Genomic DNA, 25,980 nt, shown 5'->3' with positions numbered 1-25,980 from the left:
GCAGCATTACAAAAGTCACTGTATTTCAACTAAGGCAAAGTGGTTTGGAAAGATTTGCTACAGAAACTTACTGTCATGAGCCTCGAGAACTCCCAAAAAAGTAGACTGATTTGCTTCAAATTTCTATAGCAGAAACAGACCTGTAGCTTGAGAAGTGGCCGCTTATTGATCCAGCTGCAAAGCATTAGGAAGACAGGCTGCTGACAATGGTTTGTAGTGAAGTGTTTCACCACTACAACACAAGGTAGAAAAGTGGAGCTTCCTGACACTTCACACAGGCACTTGAAAGGTAATGGTGATTGGAAACACCTGCAGGAAATTTATCACTTTTATTAAGAAACAATGATTATACAATCTAAGATAAAAACCAGATGTCTGATGAGTTGTTTCAGAAGGTAAAAAAAAAATGGCTCTTCATAAGAAATGATGGTAAAAAGACTCTTCATTCAATTTGGCAAAACATTTTATTCACAAAATCTTCCTTTCCTTCTTAACTCTCTGTTCAAATAACTCATAAGGCTGGAAGCTGAGGTTTGATATTTACACAGCTCAAAGTCTGAATACTCACTAATGTCTTTTGGCTGTTCTACACACTAGGCTGCTACCTCCTTTCCTCCTCCCCTGATCTTTCAATGTAATCTTTCTTAAAATGTAATACTCAATGAAGAGCTCAGAGGCAGAATAAATAAAATATATGCTACTCCATAATTTGTTAGAAAAGCATACTTTTTAAATTATCCGCTTTTTTGGAGGATGAGGCCATTCTCTTTAAGGAAATCAAACAGCATAGAAATGACTTGTCATTGTGATACACTAAGACATTTTATGGCATTGGGAATAACCACTATCACCCTCTTCGGTTCAGAGTTTGTTTTTCTTACATCTCAAAAGACACAATTCATACATGTGCCAAGGCAATCATGACAACTTTTTTCTTAAGTATAGGCTTTATTTCTTATAATGCAGTTCTTTTTTCTCCTATTTTGACTCCCTTCCAGCTTGCCTCTTGGTAGGATGGTAGCGAATTCAGTTGGTAAGGCTCAGGGAAGGTGTCTCCGAGGATACTGAGGACAGACAAGTGGACAGTGCTCTAAAGGCAGCAGCCAATATACACTAGCTGTGCCCACCCGCGGTGAGATGCAAATGGGGCTAGTCACTCCAGGCAGGAATCTTTAGCGATCTGATAGGCACTTCCTTACGTGATCTTCCTGATTAAGTGTTAAAAAGGTAATACTTTTCCATCTGACCATCAGGCAAGCAAGAGATCTAGAAGCTGGGTAGTAGGCTGCATTCTAAGCAACTTCCCAATATTTCTCCATTCCTGCTCTTGCTTGGAATCTCTTGAATGTTTCTCCTTACTTGCTTTTTTTCCAATCAGCTGATGAGGAGTGGGAACAGCTATCAGGAACCAATAGAAGGTTTCTCAAAAACTAGGAGGAAGAGATCTTGGTAAGTATTCATTTATTCATTTAATGCATGTCAGACACTATGCCAGGGGCTGGCAATACAGAAATGATTTAGACATGATCCCTGGCCCCTCCCCTCTCTGGAATGTCTACAGTGAAGAAGCTTTTGCAAAGACAGAACACACTATGATGCTCAGAGGGGTTAGTCTCCCAATCCAGCTTTGGTTATATTGAGCATATTCCAAGGCTTATGACTAGTTCTTATACTTACAAATATTGTATATACTTATTTTCAAATGCCCATACTAATAAACAGTAATAGTGAATAGATTTTATCTGTATTGACAGTTCTTTCAATTTACAAGAGAACTGCCACAAGTAAGATTCAGTTACATTTTTCTAGAGAAAGGTATTGAGACCAAAATGCTTTGGTTATCTAATAAGAGCAGAATTACACATAATTCTATTTACTTCAAGCCAAAAAGAGACAAAATGCAACAAATATAAGATCTTGGTTTCAGATTATATTAAGTGGTTTTTCTCCATGTGTTATGTGTGCATCTGCTCAGGTCAAGGTCAGCCAGTCTGTGATGAACATGTCCCCACCATCCAGACAGAATTGGTTTAGAGTTACTCCTGACCTAGTTTATCATTGCTCTCAACTGGTATCTGGCACTGTTGAGTGAACAAGCTAAAAGTAGGGTATAAAGAGCCAAATAAGAAAAGTATTATTTCCCAAATATTACAGGGACTAGTAAGGGCTGGGGACGTAGCTCAGTAGTAGAGCACTTGCCAAGAAGGGAATGGGGGCAAAATTTTCAGCCCCTACCCTGAGCTGTCACAGAATACAAACATTTCACACTAATCCTCTATGTTCATACTTCTCTACACATACATCCATACATGCTGTCATAGTCCCATCCACAGAGGTGCACACTTTTTTTATTTTTGTTTTGAGACAGGGTCTCTCTATGTAGTCTGGGCTGGCTGCAACTTGTGACCCTCCTGCCTACACCTCCCAGTGCTGGGACTTACAGGTGTGTACTGCCATGTCCACTCACATACACACTCTTAATATCAATGCTTATCAGAACATAAAACAAAGTACATGCCAAATGCTTATATAAATATGCTATGAAACTCCACAAAAACATCAAGAGGCCCCAAAGAACAGAGGCATAAACATACAGAAGATTATAGATATTGCTCAGTAGGAAATACAAGTGAGGACAGCCTGTCCTTAAGAAACTGGAGGTGGAGTTAGGAAGTAGGGAACAATAGAGCAGAAGAGAGGACAGGTACTTAGGAAAATGATCACAGATATTTTATTCAAATCCATTAGGCTGTCATGCAATCTTCCTAGAAAAACAGAAGAGGTGGGTTATGGGTGGCATAGATCAACCTGGCTTTCATGATTTTCTTCTATTTCTTTACCAACCAAATTAGAGTACTGTGGAATTTCATTCTAGTCAATCAGGCAGGAAAAGGAAAAAAGAAACAAACCGTAACAACAAACAACTACTTGGATTGTGTCTACATACTTCAGAATTTGATTTAAAAAAAAACTCATCGTGTATTAGTGGCTGTATTAAGTGGATGAAAATGAAAATAAAGAATAAAAAAAATGTATAATGCTGGGTGTGGTGGTTCATGTCTGTAATCCCAGCTGTGCGGAAGGCCAAATGTAGTAGGATCATGGTTTTAGACCAGCCCCAGGCAAAAATATGAGTCCCTATCTAAAAAACAACTGAAGCAAAAAAGGGCTCAGGTAGCGGAAAGCCTGGCTAGGAAGTGCAAGACCCTGAGTCCAAGCCCTAGTACTGCCAAAAAGAAGAAAAGTATGTGTAAGGCCTTGCATTCAATCCTCAGCACTGAAAACAAAACAAAACAAACAAAGCTAAAAATGAAACAGATAGCATTTTTGCAACAAAATTTTGGTAAAGGATTTGAATATGCTAGATTAATATAATTCAAACATTCACTTTCCTCTCCTGCTACCTTATTACTCCAGTCAAACTGTACAGTGGGCACATAGTTGCATGTGTGTGTTACATTTTCTGGCTAATGTCCTTGGCTACTTGATTTTTACTGTGAGTAGAGTTTTGTAGTCTTAAACATTATATTCTTTTGTAAACAAATTCTATCTCTGAGGCACAAAATTCTAGTCTGATTCAGAGAAAGAGGAAAGGAATTTAAAAGACATTTCCTCTTCCACTTAGGTTTAAGTGTGATCTCTATATAACAGTTTGTTTGCCCTTTTAAAACTTTTTCAACCTGCATTGAAAAATCAGTTAACCAAGGGGAACAATTTCTTAAGGAATAGTTTAAAAAAATCACACATATTTAGATATATTTCCTTATATCCAAGTCCTACAAAGAAAAAATAATCTCACAGGGTATTTCAGGCATTCTGTTCCTACAACTGCTCATTTTGTTGTAGGAGAGCTCTAATCCATTACCTCCATGTCCTTTATTATGCAGCCTGGCAGAGGTATTCATATTGATAACAGACAGAATCTAAAGCCAAATGGGCCCAGTTAAATCCTGTCTGTGTATCTCAACACATTTCAAATAACTATAAATTACAGTATTTCTCATCAACATAAAAAGGATGGTACTGGATTATACAAAGATATAACCTATTCGCAGTTACCAGAGACTCCAGATATATAACAACCAAAAAGCCTCTAGAGACAGATTCTTCTATTAAGAAAAAAAAGTAGCATTTGTTGTCTTTTTTTAAGAGGGCATTTAACATGTATTTATAGTACCATCAGTCCAAGAACTCCACATATTGCAAAGCAAGTAGTCCATGAATGGGTTCAAATCTAATTTACCTTCTTTGAGAACAGACCATTAGGTATTAGGAAGTTGTCAATGTCCAGAACATAAATAAAAAGAAAAAAAAAAAAGAGAAAGAAATCTGTAAATCTAGAGACTGTGGAAAAACAGTGTGCAGTTTCTGTAAGAAAGAAGTGAGGCAGCTTAACACCATCCCAGGTGACCTGCTGGTTTAGGGCAATTCTCCTTTACTGTTGCCGCTCAGACTCATCAGAGAATATAACATATCTGGATAGTGAAATAAACAGCCAGGAGTCAGTCTAGGAGACACAGACAGTCATATTTCAATTTAAGAACATAGTTTGTGCCCAGCAAAACATAGAAGACCTTTGTCTATACTCAGAAAAAAAAAAAAAAGAAGAAGCTAGTGAGTTTAGCTGCTCACAAGAGTATGCAGTTGTGTGAGGTTAATGAGGGTTTGGGACTAAGTGAAGAGGAGGGAATAAGAGAACACCAGCTTCCATGCTGCTTGATTGCACACAAATTACATGACAGCACACACATCTCCATGTGCTGTAGTGACAGTTTTCTTTTTCTCAACATCCCATGGTAATAGAACCCAGACCTTTGAAGTGGTTAGCAAAAGAGAGGCATGTTTCTACATGTAACAAAGCACATACAACCTTCCCCTCATTGCATATCAAGAACATAAAGTTACTTCATAGGAGAAAATGAGAGTAACTTTCAACTGTAGTTGGGATTTGACTTGATTTGTACATCACACATACTATATATCTTAGTCTATTCATCACCTGACTCTCAGAGCTGCCAAGAAGAGCTGATCTAGTTAGGAACATTTCACTCACCTTTGCATTCAGGACCTGCCCTTTGAGTATGTGGCTGGGCCTACAGGGACAGCTGTGGCTCTTAGAGTGATGAGCAGGGCTATGTGTACTAGACCGGGCTGCTATCCCCATTTCAGTGACAGGTTAATGGGCTTCATGTGCAAGACTGAAGGGAAAGACTCCTTCTTCCCAACCATGTTTTACCATGAGATGCTGCAGGATTGGTCTAAGATAGAAAGCAAGAGATGGGGAAGGCATCTCACTTTTGCATAGGGAAAAAAAGCAAATGTGGGAAAGGACGGGTTCACCAGTTTGGTCTGCTATCCCCAAGGCTTAGCTCAACGGGACAAATGCTTCTTTCCCAACATGCTAGAAAAAAATCCAGTCCCAATGTTCCCAGGGTCTCAATTCACTCAGCCAAATGGTTGTTCAATGGCTGATGGTGCCTGGAGCATTTGATGGTCTACAAAGTGCTGTTGAGGAGTAGAGAGTGACAGGAAGAAAGCAGGACATGGCCACAGGATGGTCATGACTATGGCAGCAGAAAATCATCAGAACAGTAACAAAGGCATTACCTTTTCTGACACCACAAATATAAAATTAGTAGCTCTGGGAACTCAGAACTCAGCAAACAAGTATAGTTCTGAATCTTCTGGAAAACAAAACAGAAAAGCAAACGAACAGGTTGCTCAATGCTATAGAAGTATTATTTTTTTTTCTACTTCAGGGTTGAGAGATGTCTATTTGGAGTCTACAAATGTTGTTCAAATGGCCGTGAAAAACTGGAGATGTCCCCTCCTTCTGAGATTCTCTGGATCGTGTTTGGTTCAATACTGGGGGTACTTCGGCATTAACCAAAGTGAAATGGTGGCCAGACTTTCACCAGAGGCCTCCCTCATACAACACTGGCCTGTCTATCCCAGGCAGAACTCAGTTCTTCTTATCATCCTTTTGCAACTGACTTTTTGTAGTCCCTAGGTTGTTCCATACTTCTGTGTACATTAAGGTCCCAATGAAGACAAATGAGGTGCCCAGCCAGTGCCACAGAGTAAAAGGGTTCTGGAAGTACAAGATGGAAAAGATGAGGCTCACAAACTTGCGTAGAGTCACAACGAGTGTGACAGTGAGGGAAGCACATTCTGTTGTGAGGATGAACACACCCCGGATGCACACATATCTGAGGAGTGGAGTTAAGGGAGCTTTCTGTGAACTGTGCTTGAGAGGCCAGCAGAGGAACCTTCTGGCATGGATTCTTATATTTTAAGAAAACATGAGCATCTGCTACAGCAGCTGAGGCTCCACCTCAGTAAAACGTCCTGAAGAATTCCCATCTTGCCATTCCACTTACAGATCCCAATTCAAAACTTCCTAAAAACTTTCCATTATTGTTCTGGATTCTTCCTGCTGTTTCCCACCTTAGCCGGTTCACCCCTCCTTAGGCTACCTGGTACTCCCCCAGCTCCCAGAAAGTCACCATATGGATGCCAAACTTAGTGTGGATACCTGATCAGCACAGCACACTGCAACCCAGAACTCCTGAACTCAAGTGATCCTCCTGCCTCAGCCTCCTGAGTAGCTGCAGGCATGTGTCACCCTGCCTGGCCTTCCTACTGTTTATAATGAAGGCCATCTCCAAGGTAACAATAGAGGGTGAATTCTCAGGAAGGGTGATCCCATTCACCTTCATTTTGTTGTGTCCCCGGCCCCTCTACCTCCTCCTCTAAAAAGTCACCATGAGGTGACTTCAGAGGAATGAGGTCAATCTCAATCTGTTTCATTATTTCAAAACTTCACAACTTTGATAATGAATTTATAGTCATCCAAAATAACTATTTAAAAACTTCAGTCTTTATTAATTTTAATTTTCTTTTAGAACTTTGTGGCAGCTTATGATAATCAGAAACATACCAGGATACCAGAAAACTCCACGTAGAAATCATGTTTCCTCTGTACCACTAGTGTCTCTTTTGCCCTCTGCAAAGAAGTTCCTGGAGTGGGTTTGTCTCCAGGTTACAACAGATGAAACCAAGGCAAAATCCAAATGCATGTTCCTACTCTGTTATAAAAATAAACATTCATATGTCAAAACAACATGAAGAAGACACAAAAATGATGGAGGAGGCCAAAGGATACTGAGTGATGACATTCACGAGGAGGTAGAACCACATGAGGGGCATTGTCACGCCGAGGACTGGAACTTGATATAATTCTGCACAGATTGAGAGGACATGGTTATATCACACTTTGGCAGATAAATTTTTCATCTTTTGAACAAGGTAATACAAACATAATAGAAACAGCAGCATTATTTCCCCTGTAACTAGATTTGGACCACACATCCCTTTACTTGTCTTGATTCCAGTCTGTATCAGCCAAGGGAGTCATTGCTCTCTGGGGACTCTCACAGATCTTCAAAATATGAGTAATTCAGAGCCATACATACTTTCTTACATACTACATACTTTATCACATGTATTTTTTGTACAAATGGGAGAGGCCATACTGCACATGCAGAGAGCAGTCTCTGCTCGGATGAGCACCTACCTTTCTACAAAATGCACTTACCACTTGAAGTATTGGCAACACAAAGGTTTGATTTTAAAAATCTTTGCTCCTTGTATGTTCATTCTTCTATGTAACATGTGATGTCTATTAGTCGATAATCAGATCATGTAAGTAGCTTCTTTCAAGTTGACTGACCATCTACAGTTAATTCATCAAATAGCCTCTTTAAAAAGTAATAGCTAATCTATGCTACAGATACTTGAAACTAATTCTGCTTATTCTTGTTGCCTATCTAAACTGTAATTATGAAACAAGCATTGTCATCACTTGCTTCTGTCTTGCTTGGTGCCAAGGTAGCTCTGCCTTTCACAGTAAAAAAGGATCACAGAGCTTTACTGCTGCCCAACTTTTCAGGGCTCTATCTCTGCATGTGCTGTTACTGTTTGTTTACATTCTCAAACCATCTAACATTCCATGTTCAAATGCAAACAGGCAAGTTCCAAAGCAAGACAGAAAATCTGAAGATATTCTCTTACTTCATTTGCAAATAATAGAGAAGTGCCTATAAAAGCTTTTGCTGCTGCAATTACCCATTAACAGCACTACATTCCTGGAAGCTGGAAGAGGGACAGATAATTTGGATAAGAATGTGAAAAAAAAAAGTTGTGGTCAAGTCAAAAGCAAACCTCAGACTTTGCCTCAGAAACTGAAAGTTAATTCTACAGTATAATCCCAAACTTACCGGATTTATTGAACAGAACTGCATGGTCATAAATATCAGAGGCCAAGATGATGAAACCAGGAAGTGGAAGGGCATGCTATGGGAAGAAATGGTTCACATAAAAGTTAAATGCAAAAACGTTATAGAATAATTATAGTAGCTTTACAAATCATTTAAAGTTAGCCAAGCTGTGATAAGCAATACAAAGAAAAGAGAGTTAGACTTATTAAATGTATCTATGCCTCCGTCTATTTGACATTATATGGCATGAGGTCAGCTCCCAAAGTACAGATCTTGCCCTATGAAGTCTGATGGCCATAATGGGCAAAGACAAGCAAAGGAGCCAACATCCTTCCCTTAACAAAGAGGGATGGGGAAATTTAAATACATAGTTATTCTGCTCTAAGGATTTGCTAATTTTACTAATTTAAGGGAGGAGAAAGCAAAATAGTGGATTTAAAAAGTACAAGAACAAAGAGGCAGATTTCAGAGAACCTAGAGAACTAGTGAGAAAAGGGACTTGAGGACAGTATGAGGTCAGGGAAAAAGAAATGAAGACAAAAATAAGAGATAAAAGAGGAAGAGGACACATGGGTAACAACTTTCCCACCTCACAGTAATGATGAGGCACAGCTAACACTTTTGAACCAGTCACTGTATACCTGGCATTGTGAAAGATGCAAACCAAGTACAATATTTAACTTTTAAAAATTCCCAGCCACATTTACTCTATCTCTAATTAAACATCTCAAATTGCTATTTTGCGACTCCAGTATAAAAAATTGCCAGAGAAAGAATCCCTAGGGTAACTGGATGCAACTATCTCACTCTGACTTTGAGGGGCTGGGCTCTGGGGCTTTGCTATTCTTCAATATTTCCACTGTATTTTTCAATATATTTGCTGTCTTTCAATGGCATGAGGGAGGAGGAAGAAGAAAGCTAAGGGAGGTGGTGCTAGATCAGTAGTTTAGAGTAAAGAAGCTCTATTACATATAACTAATTAGACTATCATATGAATAAAGCCACAAGGGACTTAGGCCTCTAGAGCCATCTTCTCCACACGTCTGCCTGCACACACTCCCCTTGGCCTGCTGCTTTTGAAACTTATTTTCCTTTTCCAGGTTTCCATATTGGTTTTAACCTGATTTCATCTATGAGAACGTTGAGGGTAGCAGTTCCTTGTCCCTTGGAGTTGCCCTTGGTTAACACACATTTTATTTTGTTTATTATGATCATCTCATATAGACAACTGTGGCCCAGAATACACACTGGCACCCAATCAAAAGTCCTTGAGTCTATGGGTCTTGAAGTTGTTTACTGATAATAAACTTGTGCTTCAACTACAACAAATTTCATCTGAAATAGCATATTACAACTCAGGAATTTTCACCTTCTCCAGATTCAAGAAGTTGCTTACATTATAAAATAAAGCCTCTTTGGAGTGTTTCCCAAATTGTTTGTAAAGTGTCTCTTGGAATATACCCATCCGTGCTGACATCAACAGAGCAAAGGTCAGTGCCCCAATACCTAGAAAACAAACATTGGTTATAGTACATCTGTGTGGTTTTTCTTTCTTTTTTTTTTTGCGGTACTGGGGGTTGAACTCATGGCCTTCACCTTGAGTCACTCCACCAGCCCAATTTTTGTGTTGAGATAGGGTCTCACAGAACTATTTGCCTGGGCTGGCTTCAAACCATGATCCTCCTGATCTTGCCTCCTGAGAAGCAAGGATTACAGGCATGAGCTACTGGCACCCAGCCAGATGTCTTCTTAAAGAACATTTATTGTTTACAGTTCTACAAATACTATAAACTAATTGAAGAACATGTACAAAATTTTAAAAATAAAAATCAGCCACAACATTACAATCCAAGCCTTTATAGTTTTCTACATCTTGCTACATACTTATATATGTATTTTTATACTAAGACAAAATAGAATTGTTCATATATTTTTATATCTTGCTTTTCTCATGTTTTCCTGAACTCTTCCTTCAAGTCCTTCATTAAAATTTTTCCAAAATATGATTTAATGCTGCATATTATTCTATCATGTGGTTGTACATACTTACATGTCTTATAATGAGAATGGTTAGATTATTTCCAAATATTTCATCATTAAAATCAATATATTTCCTTGTTCACAAATATTTTAAACGTTAATTATTTCCTTAGGATAAAATCATAAATGCAATCACTGAATCAAAGATTATGCACATTTCAAAAATCCAAGGGACAATATTGTCTAGAAAGGCTGTGTCACTTTATACCCTTATAGTTCATATGAAAATGATTGTTTTACTGTACCTTAATTAGCAATAAAAAGTCATTTGTCATCTTGCCAATAAGATAGGCAAAAAATAAAAAGATATTGCGTTTTAATTTTAATTTGCATTTCTTTGATTACTGGACTAGTAAGGATGAATATAAAAATTATTGGACATTAATTTTTTTCCATATGAATTACATGTTCATATCTTTTGCAAACATTTTTCATTGGGTAAAATATTGTTTTACTAGCTGATAAGAGATCTTTTTTATTTTAAGAATAGCAACCTAAAGGGTGAGAGTTCAAAGCCAAGAAGTAAGAAGGACACTTGGTCAGTTTTAATCTGCTCTTTTTATTACTGAAGACACCTGCAAAGAGTTCCCCTCCAAATCAGTGTGAGAATGTGGCTTTCCAGTTGTCTAATAAATTCTACAAAGAAATATTTGTATTTTAAAAACTTTCCCAGGAGATTCTCATGATGTTAGATTTGGGAACACTGCCATATGGAAAGAAAATAAATCTAAGATTTAGAAATGGGTCACTTGGAAATTTAAGAGTTAAGGGCTATAATGTGCCCTTCTTTTGCAGATGCTTCTACTCAGCAGGTGAGTCATAAAGAAATGGATGACACTCCATGCCTTTCTCTCTACTATTTTTGGCGGTAGTGGGGATTGAACTCAGAGCCCTAAACTTGGTAGCAAATGTTTTCGCATTTAAGCCATATCCTGGATCAGATCTATGCACTGCTCTTGAAGAGTGTGATGGGCAAGTAGATATACACTTTTCTTCCTATGCTAGTGGCAACCAAGAAAAACATAGACCCAAGTTGTGGAACACACTGCCACGAATGTGGGCATTTTCCTTTTTCATTTCTTGAACACTAAGGTTCAGAGCGATTTGATCCCAGGTGCCTTTCTCTTCCATGGCACAATTTGTTTAGCCGAAGCTTCTTGCCAAGAAACATACCCCATAGGAGAAAACTCAGCAAACACAACTGTAGAAGTAATTAGCTTTATTGTAATTACTATACTTGCCTAGTAACCACCATGCAAATGCCTGGAATCCATCATTCTCTCTCAAGCTGGAGTGTGGAGTCTAGAAAATAAGAAAATATACTAGGTACAGAAACCAGAACTACATCCAACATGCAGAGATGGAAGGGAAATATTTATATTATCCATTTCCCTCCACTCTTTTCTTTCAGAGATTTGAATCCATGTATCACATAAGCATTTTAGTTCATTTTATTATTAATAAGTGCCTGGTAAATGGGCCCCAATGGCAAATAGTGAATATAAATGATTTGTGAGCTGATTTCTTACCACCTGCTTTGCTGACATGAAAGTGCAAATAAATATCCCTGCAGACACCAGGGCAATAGAGGTATATTTGAATATACTGTATCTGCAAAAATAAGAACAAAACACTTAGGAAAGCACAGACAAATGTTTCCTCATGATATTTATAATCAGATGGTGCATGCCAGTACAAATCACTAAAACATCACCAAGGGAGTCACTTCCCATTTCATGTACATACTTATGTTTCTAAACATTTTTCCTTGGTGTTGATTAAAATAGTTTGTTTCAACAATTTGCTGACTGATAGACTGTTTTGTCAGAAAACAACCAAAAAAGGCAGATAAAGGGAGAAATATTCAATTTATAGGACCATAAGCAGTGACATTTCATATTACCTAAAACACTGTCATTACTATCCCTCTTAGATTCTTAGTGATTGAGTAAAAGATCTCAGGGAAAGTTTAAAAGAAATTAAACTTAGGCTGGAAGTGTGGCTCGAATAGTAGAACAACTGCCTAGTAAAAATGAAGCCCTTAGTTCAAATTCCATTACTCTCTCCCCCAAAAAGAAAAGAAATTAAACTTATAAAATAAACCATCATTTTTTCTACTCAACACATTGTATCATTTGGTCATAGTAGCTCATAAAAGGCTGACCTAATTGGCTAAGAAGTAGAGAAAAGGAATTAAAGGGGCCAAGAGAACCATGCTAGAGAGGAAGGGTGGGGTGAAAAAGTAGATACTACTGGTATAGATATAAAAAGAAATGATAGATAAAAATCTTTAGTCTGGAAAGATCAAGATGAAGAAATTTAACTCAGGCCAAACACAACGAAGGACATGGTTAAGGAAAATACAGACTTCTGTCTTTAAAATGCAGAGGTATGAACCCAAGAGGCTGCTGTCCAAGATAAATGAAAAGAGATAAGTTGATAACTCTCTATATTAGATGGTTAACTTACATAAATTCCAGCTCTATGGGTGATATACACAGAAAAGAGTCAAAAGGCTTAGATTCAAGATGACAGATTCAAAACAAGTTGTTAAAAGGAAACTCAGATGTTTGAGAAAAGCCCCTGACATTTTAAGGTAATATTGGGTGAGTACAATTCTTTTTATATGTTCTTCTGTATCCCTGTTATGAACCAAAATCAAAGGTTGAGAAGGACCACAGGTCTGTCCCAAAGTCAATTCTATGCTACCAATAAGCACAGTAATTATTTCAAATGTAAAAAATACCAGATTATGTATGTATGCTTAAACGCAGAGAACCTAGAAGAAAGGCATCAACTAGAATGGTATTTATCTGGGGGATATATAACCTCAGGAGATAAACAGACCATGATAAGGAGGTTACCAAGACAGGATAATTGTCCTTGTTAGAAACACCCCTTATTATTTAAAAGCTCCAGATTCCTACTTTGAATCAATAGCTACTTTGTAAGGTGGCAGAGGGAGTTCTAACACTGAGGTTGGGTACTGAACATACTAAAAAAAGTTGGAATCAACTTGTATAATTTTGGTCTTAACAGTGAGGGTGAACTTCCCTTGAGACATCTTCCAGATTATATGTGCTGTCTCTCTCCAGTGTCTCTCCTCCTTGACAGTGAGGGGAAACGCTCGGAATAAAGGTGGGAGGCATACTTTGAAAAAGCATCCCTGGTACTTCTGACAATTTTCACCTCTATCCCAGAAAGACCCATGGCTGGTAGTTACAAGAACTGTCCTGAACCTTTCAATTCCCCTTGTTGGCTATTTGGGCCTTTGTTAGAAATTTTCTTAATATGTTTGATTATTCCCTGGTTCATTAATTATACTGCTAGATACCTTCTAGGATAGCACCATCCCACAGAATGTCTTAACTGCTGGAAATGTTTCCTATCTGGGCTCTCCAATATGATCACCACCAGCCACATGTGGCTATTGAACCTTTAAAATATGACTAGACAAACTGAGAAAGTAGCCAGACATGGTATCTCACATCTGTAATTCTAGCTACTTGAGAGGTGAATATTAGCAGGACTGCAGCTGAAGGCCAGCCAGGAAAAAAAGTACATGAGAACCCATCAAAACCGATGGCAAGGCACAGTTGTGTGTGCCTGCCATCATAGCTACATGGGCAAGTACAAATAAGAGGATCACAGTCCACGCCAGTTTGGATATAAAGCGAGACCCTATCTCAAAAATAACTAACACAAAGGTTGGCAGAGTGGCTCAAGTGGTAGAGAATCAGCTAGCAAGCACAAGGCCCTGAGTTCAAACCCCAGTATCATCAAAAAAAAAAAAAAAAAAAAAAGGAATGAAAAAATGAAATATTTAATGTAAATAGTGACATGTGGTTAGTGGTAACCATACTGGGAAGTGAAATTCTATATTCAGTGATGGTAAGAACTAACAGGCTCTACATAAAGCCACAGGTAGGGACTTTGACCTGTTTGGCTGCCTCAGGAAACTGCATTATTTTTAAAGGAAATTAAGAAAAAAGGTTACACGGCCAAGAGCAAGCTTAGCACCACTGCAGGATAAGGAATCCAGGTAATTTGTTATGGATGGTGACTAAATATCATTTCCATACATAAGATTTGAAGAGGTATTATTTACCTTTTCTTCAAAATGATAATTCCTAGAATCATGTTGGCAATTAGAGAACCCTATAAAAGGAGACAAGAGTAATAGAGTTTTTGTGAATTAGGGAAAGAAAACAGCATAATCCACTATGAATTAGAACATGGACAAGGGGAAGACATGGAATAAAGGAGGTTAGGATAAATAATTAATGAGGTTCAGTTGTCCTTATGATGGCAGGATGTATAGACCACAAAAATCTATCATGTGAAATAATAAAATCTTTTAAAGATGCCAATGAGAATAAAAATGAGTAATTCTCAATAACTAGATATAGCTAAAGCTAAGACTAAGAGGGATAAATGATATCATACTTATTTTTGCTAATTTTCCATCTATCTAATTTAGACATTTAATAAGCTTCTTCCCGCTTCCAGTTTTAATGAAGGAAGTCATGTAGAGATCGCTTTCTTCTCTGAAAAAGTGTCATTCAGTAAGTGTTTATTGGAAGTTACATTCAATGCTTTGAAGATCTCAATAATTAAAATTATCCTTGGAAAGTCCCTTCAGGAACAGCACATTCAATCTCACAAAAATCTTAGACAACATGGAGATGTTATTATTACAATCATCATCCATTTTGCAATCTTTTGCAATCCTGCCTATTTACCCCTTGAAATATGCTCTACTTTTCCAGGAACTCTGTTCTTATCTATCAACAGATTACACATGGATACCACAATACATCAGGTTATTACTTTGGGAGAAATCTGTTTCATCAAGAATTTCCATGTGAGGCATAGTGGTACATGCCTATAATCCAGCACTCAGGAGGCTGAGGCAGGAGGATTACAAGATAAAGGCCAGCCTGGACTACATAGCAAGAACCTGTCTCAAAAACAAAAATGAACAAACAAAAAAGAATTTCCCTTAATTACTTCAAGTCTCTGCTGAAACAAAAGCAGAAAAGAGAAGTGCAAATTAAGCATCCCTAATCTGAAATCAGAACTGCTCCAAAATCCAAACCTCTTGAGCACTAACATGATTGGAAAACTCTAAACCTTGAAACTTAGATTCCAGCACAAAATTATTTAAAATATTGTATTAAATTTCCTTCAGACTATGTGTATGAGGTAAATGGAAGCATAAAATGAATTCTATGTTTAGACTTGGATCCCATTCCCAAGGCATATCATTATGTACAAGCAAATACTCCACAATCCAAAACACTTCCTTCATGTTTCAGATAAGGGATATTCATCCTGAATCTGTTTCTTATACTAGAAGTAAATGCAATTTTATGGAGAAAGAAACAAGAAGTAGGTGATAAGAAAAATGTTAAACAACAGTAGTAGCAAGTGTGAATATAAAATCAACCAAATAAAGGAAATTAAAGGAAAAATGTTTCCCAGGAAAAATTTCATTTTCTTTTTTATTAATCACACATTAGACCTGAGGTAAACAAAAGAGAGCCCTTCACTTTCACACTTGTCCTTTTACCCTGCTTCTCTGATGAATGTAATCCTTGCTTACACATTCACAAACCTATTCTTATACCCCGGACTTCACTTATTATAAGGGCTTTCTACGTTTTGCCATATACTCAATTTACCTACTTAATTATGCCTTGCAGAGGAACATACAAGCATGAGCCGGCAGCACTTACAGATCTGAATATCATATGCAGGGGCATGGCAATGTTGAGATTCAGGGCATAGTTGTTCACCACACTGACAGTGAAGAACATAGTCACCATTATGGCATAGTACCTGAAATGACGCAGCAAGAAGAGCACATCACATAGGATCTGTTACTTCAAGAGAATCAAGTACAGAAGGAAAGATATATTTTTGGTCTAAAAAGTATCTTGCACATTTCCTCAGTATTAAAACATTCTATTACTATTATCATGTGAAATCAAATATGTGTAAGTACATAGAAATACTTCAGAAAGCCAGAGTAACATGGGAAAAGCTTGAATTACAGAACATTTTAAAGATGTTATATGTTAGTATTTTCCAAGTATACCTAGCAACTTAAAGTTAGGCTTTAAAAAATGTTACTTAATAGATATCAATATCAATTTTTTAAAAAGTGAGTTGATAATTCTTACCAGTTCTTTGTATATAATTTTCATAGACTTCTGAAGAACTTGAAAATGGTTAGTGCTCTTAAATATTTCCCTTACAATTCATATATACTATTATTTTTTACAATTTCCAAATAAAAGATTTGCAAAGTCAAAGCTCACTTTTAGCTAGCAACTGTTAAATTATCCCTCTGAACCAGTGGCCTCCAAATTAATGAGGATATCATTTGACTTATATAGATTTGTATTTAAAATTGGGAGTTCATAGGTGTTAAAACTAGTAAAAACAAAGACTAAAAAAATCATAACTTAGAAGATAAAATGATTATACCAGCGAACAATTATGAATATAAATGAATTTAGTAATTCTATATTCGTATATTCTCATTTTGATATAGAAAACACTCAAGATGTCTTTCAGATTAAACCCTATTAAAGTGCCATGATTTCTGCAGGTCAAAAAGAGTTGAATGTCAGCAATTTCATGATTCAACTGAATCTATTCAATAAGAGAAATATATTTAAAATAAATTGCTAAAGGATCTAGGGCAAAGGCAATTAAGTGGTTCCATATTCTTCATGAAATATTCATCTTTGAGCACAGATTCCCAACCGTTTTCTATGTCTGCACACCTGAAGAATATGAAAACACTGAGTCCCAGGTTATATTCTCTAAAAAAGCAATTATTCTGTTTTGCATTACTATATGCAGCAAAGCCAAGGCTGAACGAACACAGTCTGGAAAGAGAGCCTGACAATGAGTGCTGAGCACAGTATTACGTACATGTAAAATCACTAGCAACAGCTTTATCCAAACTTCTAAATAATATTGACTAATGACTTTACAAGGTTTCTTGCCCAATTTTCTCAGTCCTGTCCTGAAGGGATGTCATTGTCAAGGTCTTTCAGGATAATTAATTCAACTATTCCATCCGGCTGCCTACGTAGCATTGCCTAGAAATCACTTTTGGGGTGAATGATATGAATAAGATTTTGATTATGATTTCGTATGTAGGAAATAAAAGCCACCATAAGTAAGGCACACATGGGGAGTATGAGTGTTAGGGCAAGATCATGGGACCCTCAAGGGCAGGTTGGAAAGTTTGGACTTCCTTCTGAACATCATGGCACCATGATAAAATGGAAAAAGTTGAAACAAGGATGAAGAGTTGGAGACAGGCAGGTCAGCCAGCCATGATGCTATTCTAAAGGTTATGGTGAGGTAGAATACATTCTTCACCTCTGCTAGATGCCTCTAGGGGTTGGGGAAGGAAAAGTGCAAAGGAGTCAAAAACTTTCAGGGCTTTAGCTGTGATGTAAATGCTGGTCCACAGGAGTAGAAAGTTTTATATGGACATTAAAGCTAATGAAAAACAAAAAATATTCAGAATATTTAGTCTTGCATTAAGAAAATTTAAAGTGTAACACTAATAACAAATTTTAGCCAGGGTTTCTACAGCAGGCTGTTGAGGAATGCAGCAAAAGACACTAACAAGGATGAAGTTCACTTCGAGAACTTGGATAGATGTTCATATGGGAATGTGGCTCTCAGAAAGAATTAAGTAGCACCACGCTACTAAGCACTCATGATTATGTGGATAACACTATTATCTCAAATCTCTCAGCAAGAATGCTGAGTCAATACAGTTTATTATAAGAAATGCTGGTTTCTATTTGGCCCCATGACTACAACTAGACAAGTTTGCACTAATGGTCAGAGGTCTAGCTTCAACAATTTTTACTTAGATTGCCATATGTTTTCTTTTAATTGAGGTGAAATTCACCAACATAAAATTAATGTGAAAGTTAACAATTCAGTGGTTATTTAGTGCATTCACAACGTTGTATACCTTCTATCTCTATTTCCAAAAGCCAATCATTTTTAACAAGGAATAATGAGCTGGGCGCCAGTGGCTCATGCCTATAATCCTAGCTACTCAGGAGGTAGAGATCAGGAGGGTCATGGGTGAACGTCAGCCTGAGCAAATAGTTTGCAAGACCCTATCTGGAAAAAACCTATCACACAAAAAAAGGACTGGTATAGGACCTGAGTTCAAACCCCAGCACCACACACACACACACACACAAAGGAATGATGATACTAGTCTTAGCCTATTTGATAACTTTACCAATAGAGAGATAGCACATACAACTCTTAAAAATCTGTGGTTGTGCTAGGCCTTCTATTTTGTTTGTCTGTTTGTTTTTTGAGACAGGGTCTTACTGTATAGCCCAGGCTGACCTGGAGATCCTCCTGCCTCCACCTCCCAAGTGCTGGGAGTGCTTGGATTACAGGCATGCACCACCACTCCCAGTCATACTAGGACTTCTGACTGACCTTATTATTCCCCTCACTACCACTAACCCCCACTATTGTCTTCATCACAGTTATTTTAGATGTTCTGGGGAGAAATTTTATTCTAAAAATAGGCTTTCCAGAGTTTCACAACATATTAAATTCATAAAATGAATTATTCTACTGATATCTTTGATATAAATCTTAGAAAAGGATGTCTCATACTCCTTTTGTACAGGCACAACATCTAAATTTTTTTAAAAGAACAAACGCTAAAAGAGACTTCATTGTGCCATACCTTATTGGGATAGCTGGCGGCTTTCTTCCCAAATCAGCTTCAAAAAGGAAACCTTCCACAGCAATAAATAAAAATTGTGCAAATGTCACAATGTTCCCACATCCTGGATGCTTCCTGTACAGTGAATAACAAAAGGAAAAATAAGCCATAAAAACTGAGATAAAGGGCACTAAAATGTTATAGTCATAGTTCCAAATAATAGGAAGAACAGAATTTTATTACCCACTGTCTTCCCTGATCTTGGTTTTCATGTCCCACAGACCACATTTAGCATTACGCCTCACAGAGAATGCTAACGTTCGTACTCTAATTCTTCCCTGGGTATGAGGCCAGGAGTGAGAGTTACTCTGCCACACTTATTGCTAGGACTGAGATACAGCTTTCCTAGTAAACTGTAGGAAAATGGTAGTATGTTCTTACTGAGATCCTCATTTAACCAAAAAGCCTTTGGTCATTTTAGGTAGCATAATATGAAGATGGAAACCTTCTGGAATTCTCCTAGAATGTTTATCCCTCCTGACCAGGAATCACTAGCTAGGTGATGACAGGGACATTACTTTAGATAGTGACCCAAAGGGGGCAAAAACTGGTTCTTACAATAGGGGAAAATCTTACTCTTTTTAAGAGGCACAGACATACTTAACAAACCAACACATAGTATAAGGAGGAGTGATTGGAAAAAATATCTAAGAAACGCTGCTATAGTGAACTATTCTCCACAGCCCTTAACAAGGTGTTTCAAATCCATTAGGCAGTCAAGAAATGTTTGTGGAATTCAACTGATCCTTTTCAGTCATCTATGTAACACTAGGGGAATCTTCTATAGTGACTATTAGGAACAAATTTACAAACTACAAAAATTACTTGGCATCCTTCATGAGGCACCCTGTGAAAATTAGTCACATGAGGTGTTAACTGTTTTCTTGAACTTGTCCTCCATTCAGTTCTGCTTGATCTCTGGAAGAAGGACCAAACTGGGTCCTTTTCCCTCTGAAACTGTGGAAACAATAACAAGACAAAGCACCAATTCCAATAGGAGAATTTTATTCTTGGCCAAGAATAAAGTGAGAGATAAACTTGCAAGTGAACTTCTCAACCCTACAGGGTTGGGAGGCTATAGATGTAAAGGAAATGAGGGGGAGGACAGGCTAATTAAGGGGAAGAATATTCATGTCTTTTTTTGGGAATGGGTGGGGATTTTTCAGGAATTCTGGCTCCACCTATTTTTTAATCTGTTTATGGATCTTTCCAACTGTCACCAAGGCAATTATCAACTGTCATGGTACTGGAGGGTGTGTCATTTAATATGGAAATGGCATTATAATGAAGTTAGAGGTTATCTGGTGGTCACTCTTATTGCCATCTTAGATCCAATCAGTTTCTGCTAGTCCACCTAAACAGGAGCTTCTGGCCTTTAGGCATCCTGTCTTCAAAAATAAACAAGATTAGGCTGGGTAGAAATCCAGCTGGTCACCTAGGCAGTACTCAAAGTAAGCAAGCATCATCGGATTTCCCTTAATATCAGTATTTACCAGCTGTATTTTCTGTGTTTTCATCTTGACCAAAGACATTTGCTTGAAGCCAGTAAGGATTTAGCAGTACTATTATATATTTATACAATACTATTTATCAAAAATTCCATTTTCTGTTAGTGGAATAAATACTAAGCAGCAATGCCAAGACACACAAATTCCTAAACATACCCAACAGGCATAAAAATAGACAAGAGCAGGCATAAGTATTGCAGAGAACTAGACTTTCATGTGAAGCAAACCTGTCCTACTCTTTAAGCAATGCTATGAAGGTTTTGTTCTTTTTTTTTTTTTTTTTTTGCAGTACTGGGGTTTGAACTCAGGATTTCACACTTGCTAGGCAGGCGCTCTACCACATGAGCCACGCCATCAGTCCCTAAAACCTACTACTTTAGACAGAGTTCAACAATTTCTCTTTCAGTGTTTCCTGTGTTCAGAGGAGGAGGCCAAACTTTGCAGGAATCCATAAATAATCATGAATGAGACATTTATCTCATTCAAGGAGCTAATTAAAACCATTAGCCCAAATACGAAGGACAGGACGAAAAGGAAATTTAACTCTAGATGGATCTTAGCACAGGGCTTTTCCACTGTTAATAAATCCATGTACCTTGAAGAGACCTCCTCCTAGTTCTGATTTCATTGGAGTAGGGAAAGCCATTGGAATCTGTTTCATATGGACAAGCTTCCCACTTGATCCTCATGTGCAGCCAGGATTGAAAGCCACAAGTATTGGTAAGGGGAAAGACTGAGTGTGTGCATGCGTGTATGTGTGTTTAAGATTCACCAGAAGAAAAAAAAAAAGATGCACTGGTATTCTCATAAGCTCCTCAGTGGTTAAAATTACTGACATCTAAGATCCACCCCTGACACTAGGTAAAAGTAGAAGTTAATGAGCTTATCTAGATCCACTTTTCTTATCTTTAAAATGGAAACAGTATTAGTGCCTATCTCATTGGTTTGCTGTTGAGTAAATGAGTCATCCCAAAAAAGCATTTAACACAGTATATGCCACAGGGTCAAAAAAGCAAAGAGAACCACAATAATGACCAGTGCCTAGACATGGCATATGGAAAGGTCACTTGAAGGATAGTCTCCTATTTAAAGACTTTTGCATTTACCAAATTTTCTCATTTATAAAATGAAAATGATATATTATTCTTGTAGTGGGAATTCAATGAGAAAATACACATGAAGTGCCAAGCACAAGACTGAGCCCAAAAGAAGCTCAAAACTTTCCTTGTTTTGCCTTTCAATTTCTACCAAAAATTTAGATCAATTCAATTAAAGAAAAATTATCAAAAGTCTATTATGCATAAAGTTAGATGCTAGCTTTAGGGGAGCTTCCAATGTGAATGACACCTGATCCCTGCCCTCAAGAAGATGGCAAAGGCATACGAGAGAGCCAAACATGAAGTGCCAGTGTCATAGGTAGATGGTTAGAGGATGACCATTACTCATCATCTTGGGACAAAGTGGACTTCATGCAGGCAAGTCAATGAACATGGGAACGTCTCACTTCAAACAAATGTTGCCTAAATAATAGATAAAAACAATTTATTTTAAGAAATGATAAACTTTACAAGTGCATTCTCCATATGATTTTTAAAAAGCCAATCATAATACTTTTTTGTTTTATCTTTATTTCATGGCAGTAAGTATTATTATGCCCATTTCATTGCTAAGGATGGTGAGGCACATGTCACTGAGTTAGCTTAAGTCTCCCAAGGGCCTCATGACAAATAAATGCATGTATCAATTATTATTATTAAAATTCAGTGGGTTTTGAAGTTGTGCAATCATGCCATCATCTAATTTTAGGGTACCCTAAAAAAGAATTCCATTTCTATCAAGAATTACTTCCCCTTGCTCCCTCCCACCAGGTGCTTTGACAATTCTAATCTATCCTTTTGTCTTTCTGTAGGATTTTTAAAATCTCCCTAATGTACTCCTATAACCCATGTTTTTTTTTTTTAAACCAACTTACAGCACATTATATTGCATAGCTATCATTGGAATTATTTATTATAACTTGAATAAAGTTAAAATTCATTTTGGAACTTCAAAGTAAAAACTTGAAATGTTTTCCTTAAATCTTTTGTTCTCTTGAACTTTATTCCTCAAGAATTAAAATCATTAACTGCAGACGTCTTCTCTTAGTTTGAATTCTCTAAGGCAAGAATCCAAATTTTTATTTAAAAAAAGTAACTCTGAAGAGAATGAACGGGACAGATGGTTTTATTTCTTTTTTAGATATAAAAAAACTTCATTTAATTCAATACCAGACTATTGACTGAAAAATTAAATGGGAAAAACAAAATGCTTCCAATTGTTTTCCTGATGTAAGACATGCAATACCTTACCCAGTTAGTTAAGTTAGTTAACTGATGAATAGCCATCTTGTTTCCAAGGTAGAATGTAAGCTCCTTAATGAGGGTGATCCAGTCCTCATTCACTAGTAGGTACCTGCTCTATACAATGCACTGTGATCGTATTTTCTCATTGGTCCTAATTATAGTTACATGAATAAGAAAGAAAAACCTAAATTTGTTTTCCATTTTGGGGAAAATGGTTAAAAATATTCTCTTCTTTCACCAAGTAACTTTACCATTTATATTTAGAGTTCTATGTGCTACTTATTATAGTACCTAAGGGCTCCAAGGAACCCATACAAAAGCACAGTTTCTGCTCTATGAAAATTTATGAGCTTCCCACAGTGATGTACTAGGATTAAAGTCACAAATTCCAAGATATATCTAGAAGAAACTTAGACTAGAAGACTATCTGGTCTAAGCAGGTCTTATTTTACTGATGTATAACAGAAGACATTGTCTTGCTTAAGCAAATTAGGAAAAACCTGCTATTTAGTCTTGTGTGAGACTGATTATATTAATAAATGTATTTCCTTACTTCTTTATGAAAATCCACAATTGTATGCAAAAATGCAGATTTACAAAAACGATAAATAAGGAGTGATGATTTATTTAGAAATTATTCAAAGTATCCTAAATAGAAGCTTCTAGAAAGCACAAAAAACATTTTATAAAGGGAGATTTATCCATAATTTTTCTAGAACACCTCATCAAAACAAAGTTGTAAGAGACAAAGGCAAGACCAAGTGTGTGCCAGGCTTCCCACATGTATTTCATTTAATCCTTTAAAACCTGTGAGGCTGCTGGGTGCTGGTGGCTCATACCTTTAATCCTAGCTACTCAGGAGGCAGGTATCAGAAGGACTGTGGTTCGAAGCCAACCTGGGCAAATAGTTTGCAAGATCCTATCTTCAAAAAAAATCCTTCACACACACACACAAAAAGGGCTGGTGGAGTGGCTTAAGGTGTAGGCCCTGAGTTCAAACCCCAGTGCCACAAAAAAACAAAACAAAACAGAAAACCTGTGAGGCTGATGGAGTTGAAATCAAGAACTTAGTTCATAAGCTAGTGGGAAAAAAAAAAGGGCTTTGGTTGCTAGTGTATTCTGACATCATACAGATTTAATTTAATGGCATATTCAACATAAATATTATACACTATTATTTTCTGACCTCCATTTCTATGCCTGGCCTTATTATATCACTTCTATGTTTAAAAAATATATATAAAATATATACCAATTTCCAAAGTGGCCTTCTTTTTTAAGTGTATCAGACTCATAGTGAGATCATGTTTTGTTTCATTTTCATATCTCTCACAGCAATTCCCAAGGCAAATAATGGATCTTTATCAATACTTTCTGCATAATAAAATTGCAAGCTCTGGAAAAGCAAAAAGTTACCCCATATAGTTTACCTTAAGTAAACTTGTTGCTTCAGAAGGCTTAATTAATGGTGCCATGTAAAATACATCTTTACTAACCACCATATGAAGAACTGGGTGATTAAAATCTATTGGCTGCTCAAGTTCAAAAACAATGGGGAGGTGGGAAAAGGTATTGAACTAGGAAGTTAGACATCTTGGATTCCAGTTCTTGCTCTGCTACTTACAAGTAGTGAAAGACTACCAACTTCTTTGACTCTTTCACTTTCAGCAAAACAAAGATGTATAATTCCTGACCAGTCTTGTTCATACTGTCAGTGGAGGTAACATACAGATTCAGAAACATAAAGCTACATGGCACCATGGATATTATTTTACAGCTGGGGAAAGAAGGCCCAGAGAGGCTAAGTGACTTGAAAAGGCCACACAGCCGTGGATGACAAAGCCAAGACTGAAATTCTTAACTTCGAGCTCTGTAGACCTGCACCTTTCCCATACCACCTGTTGTCTCTTCAGTTTCTCTTCTGAACTTTGCACACTCTTACTCAACGTTATTTACAAGCCACCTCAAGTTAACCTACTTGTCTTTAGCAAAGTGTCACAGCCTTCTCAATTAGTAAAGTAAGCTACCTCAAAGTGTATGCTAACCAATTTAAAGACCGTAATACCTTGAAGCTGGGTGCTCTCGGGTCATTTTGACCTATCTTCTGGATATCACCTGTTCTACATCATTGAGATGTATGTTTGGGCAAAGTACTCACAGCCATCTTTAGACCAATGAAAACAAGTGCTTCGCGAGTTACTTTCACAGAAATGAAACTTTCTTTGCAGCTTGTACAAAATCGGACTTAGCTGTCTAAGTCTGCAAGCTAAGTCAGGCGTGTGCCATTATTAACTGGGTGGAGAAAGAGCTGGATTTGGATGGGAAGAAGGGAGAGGGTGGCTTGGCGGAGGACTAGGACCCTTGGAATCTGCCACCAGCTCCCTGCACACCTGGGGCCAATCACTCGAAAACCCCCCCAAGCTCCAATCCCTCAGGGTGTGAAAACGGGGTGACGACGGCAAGCACCCTGAGCATGCCCCTCACTGGGGCGCTGTGACACTGCTGAACTGGACAGGAAGCAGCGGGGCGCAGGACTAAGGAGTGGCACATCCAGCGGGGTCCCAAGCTGCCAGGCGTCAGCGGGGCTCCGGCCGTCGGTCCCCAGGTCCCGCGAGTGGCTGGGTGGGAACCGGGCGGGGGCGCGGCCGGGGACGACGTGAGCGGTCTCCTCTCCTCCGGCTTCCTCACAACATTCCGGGGGGACCGGGCGCAGCCCGAGCGGGTCACTCACCGGACCAGCAGCTCTAGGAAGATCACGTTACTGCAGCAGCCTGCGAACACCAGGCCCACCGCGAAGGCCGGGCGCATGGCCGGTGCGGGGCAAGGGGAGCGAGCGCGCAGAGGAAGCGCCCGTCTGTACGGCTACCCCAGGAAGCCGGGATCACACATGGCCACCGCGGAACCCCCTTCCTCTGCAGTCGCTACTGACACTGCCAGACGAGGAGTTGTAGTTCGCAGTCAGCCCCGGCCCTGTTCATCCGAGGGGGCGTCCAGGTCCCAGGAAGACTACAAGTCCC

General features: G+C 38.0%; 1 protein-coding gene across 1 annotated transcript; it reads right to left on the bottom strand.

The window, feature by feature from the left end:
- Positions 1 to 1,446: 1,446 nt before the first annotated feature.
- Slc35b4 (solute carrier family 35 member B4) lies at positions 1,447 to 25,980 on the bottom strand. Its single transcript, XM_020180929.2, has 10 exons — positions 25,695 to 25,980; positions 19,075 to 19,188; positions 16,058 to 16,160; positions 14,428 to 14,477; positions 11,849 to 11,930; positions 11,561 to 11,621; positions 9,676 to 9,785; positions 8,280 to 8,355; positions 7,166 to 7,241; positions 1,447 to 6,209 (listed from the first exon to the last, which is right to left on the bottom strand). Exons 1-10 carry the CDS (start codon positions 25,769 to 25,771, stop codon positions 5,963 to 5,965), a joined length of 996 nt encoding a protein of 331 aa, XP_020036518.1. The 5' UTR covers positions 25,772 to 25,980; the 3' UTR covers positions 1,447 to 5,962.

Source organism: Castor canadensis, chromosome 2, assembly GCF_047511655.1.
Source record: "Castor canadensis chromosome 2, mCasCan1.hap1v2, whole genome shotgun sequence".
NCBI classification, from domain to species: domain Eukaryota; kingdom Metazoa; phylum Chordata; class Mammalia; order Rodentia; family Castoridae; genus Castor; species Castor canadensis.
Note: the sequence above shows the minus strand (reverse complement) of the source record. Positions and strands in the feature narration are given on the sequence as shown.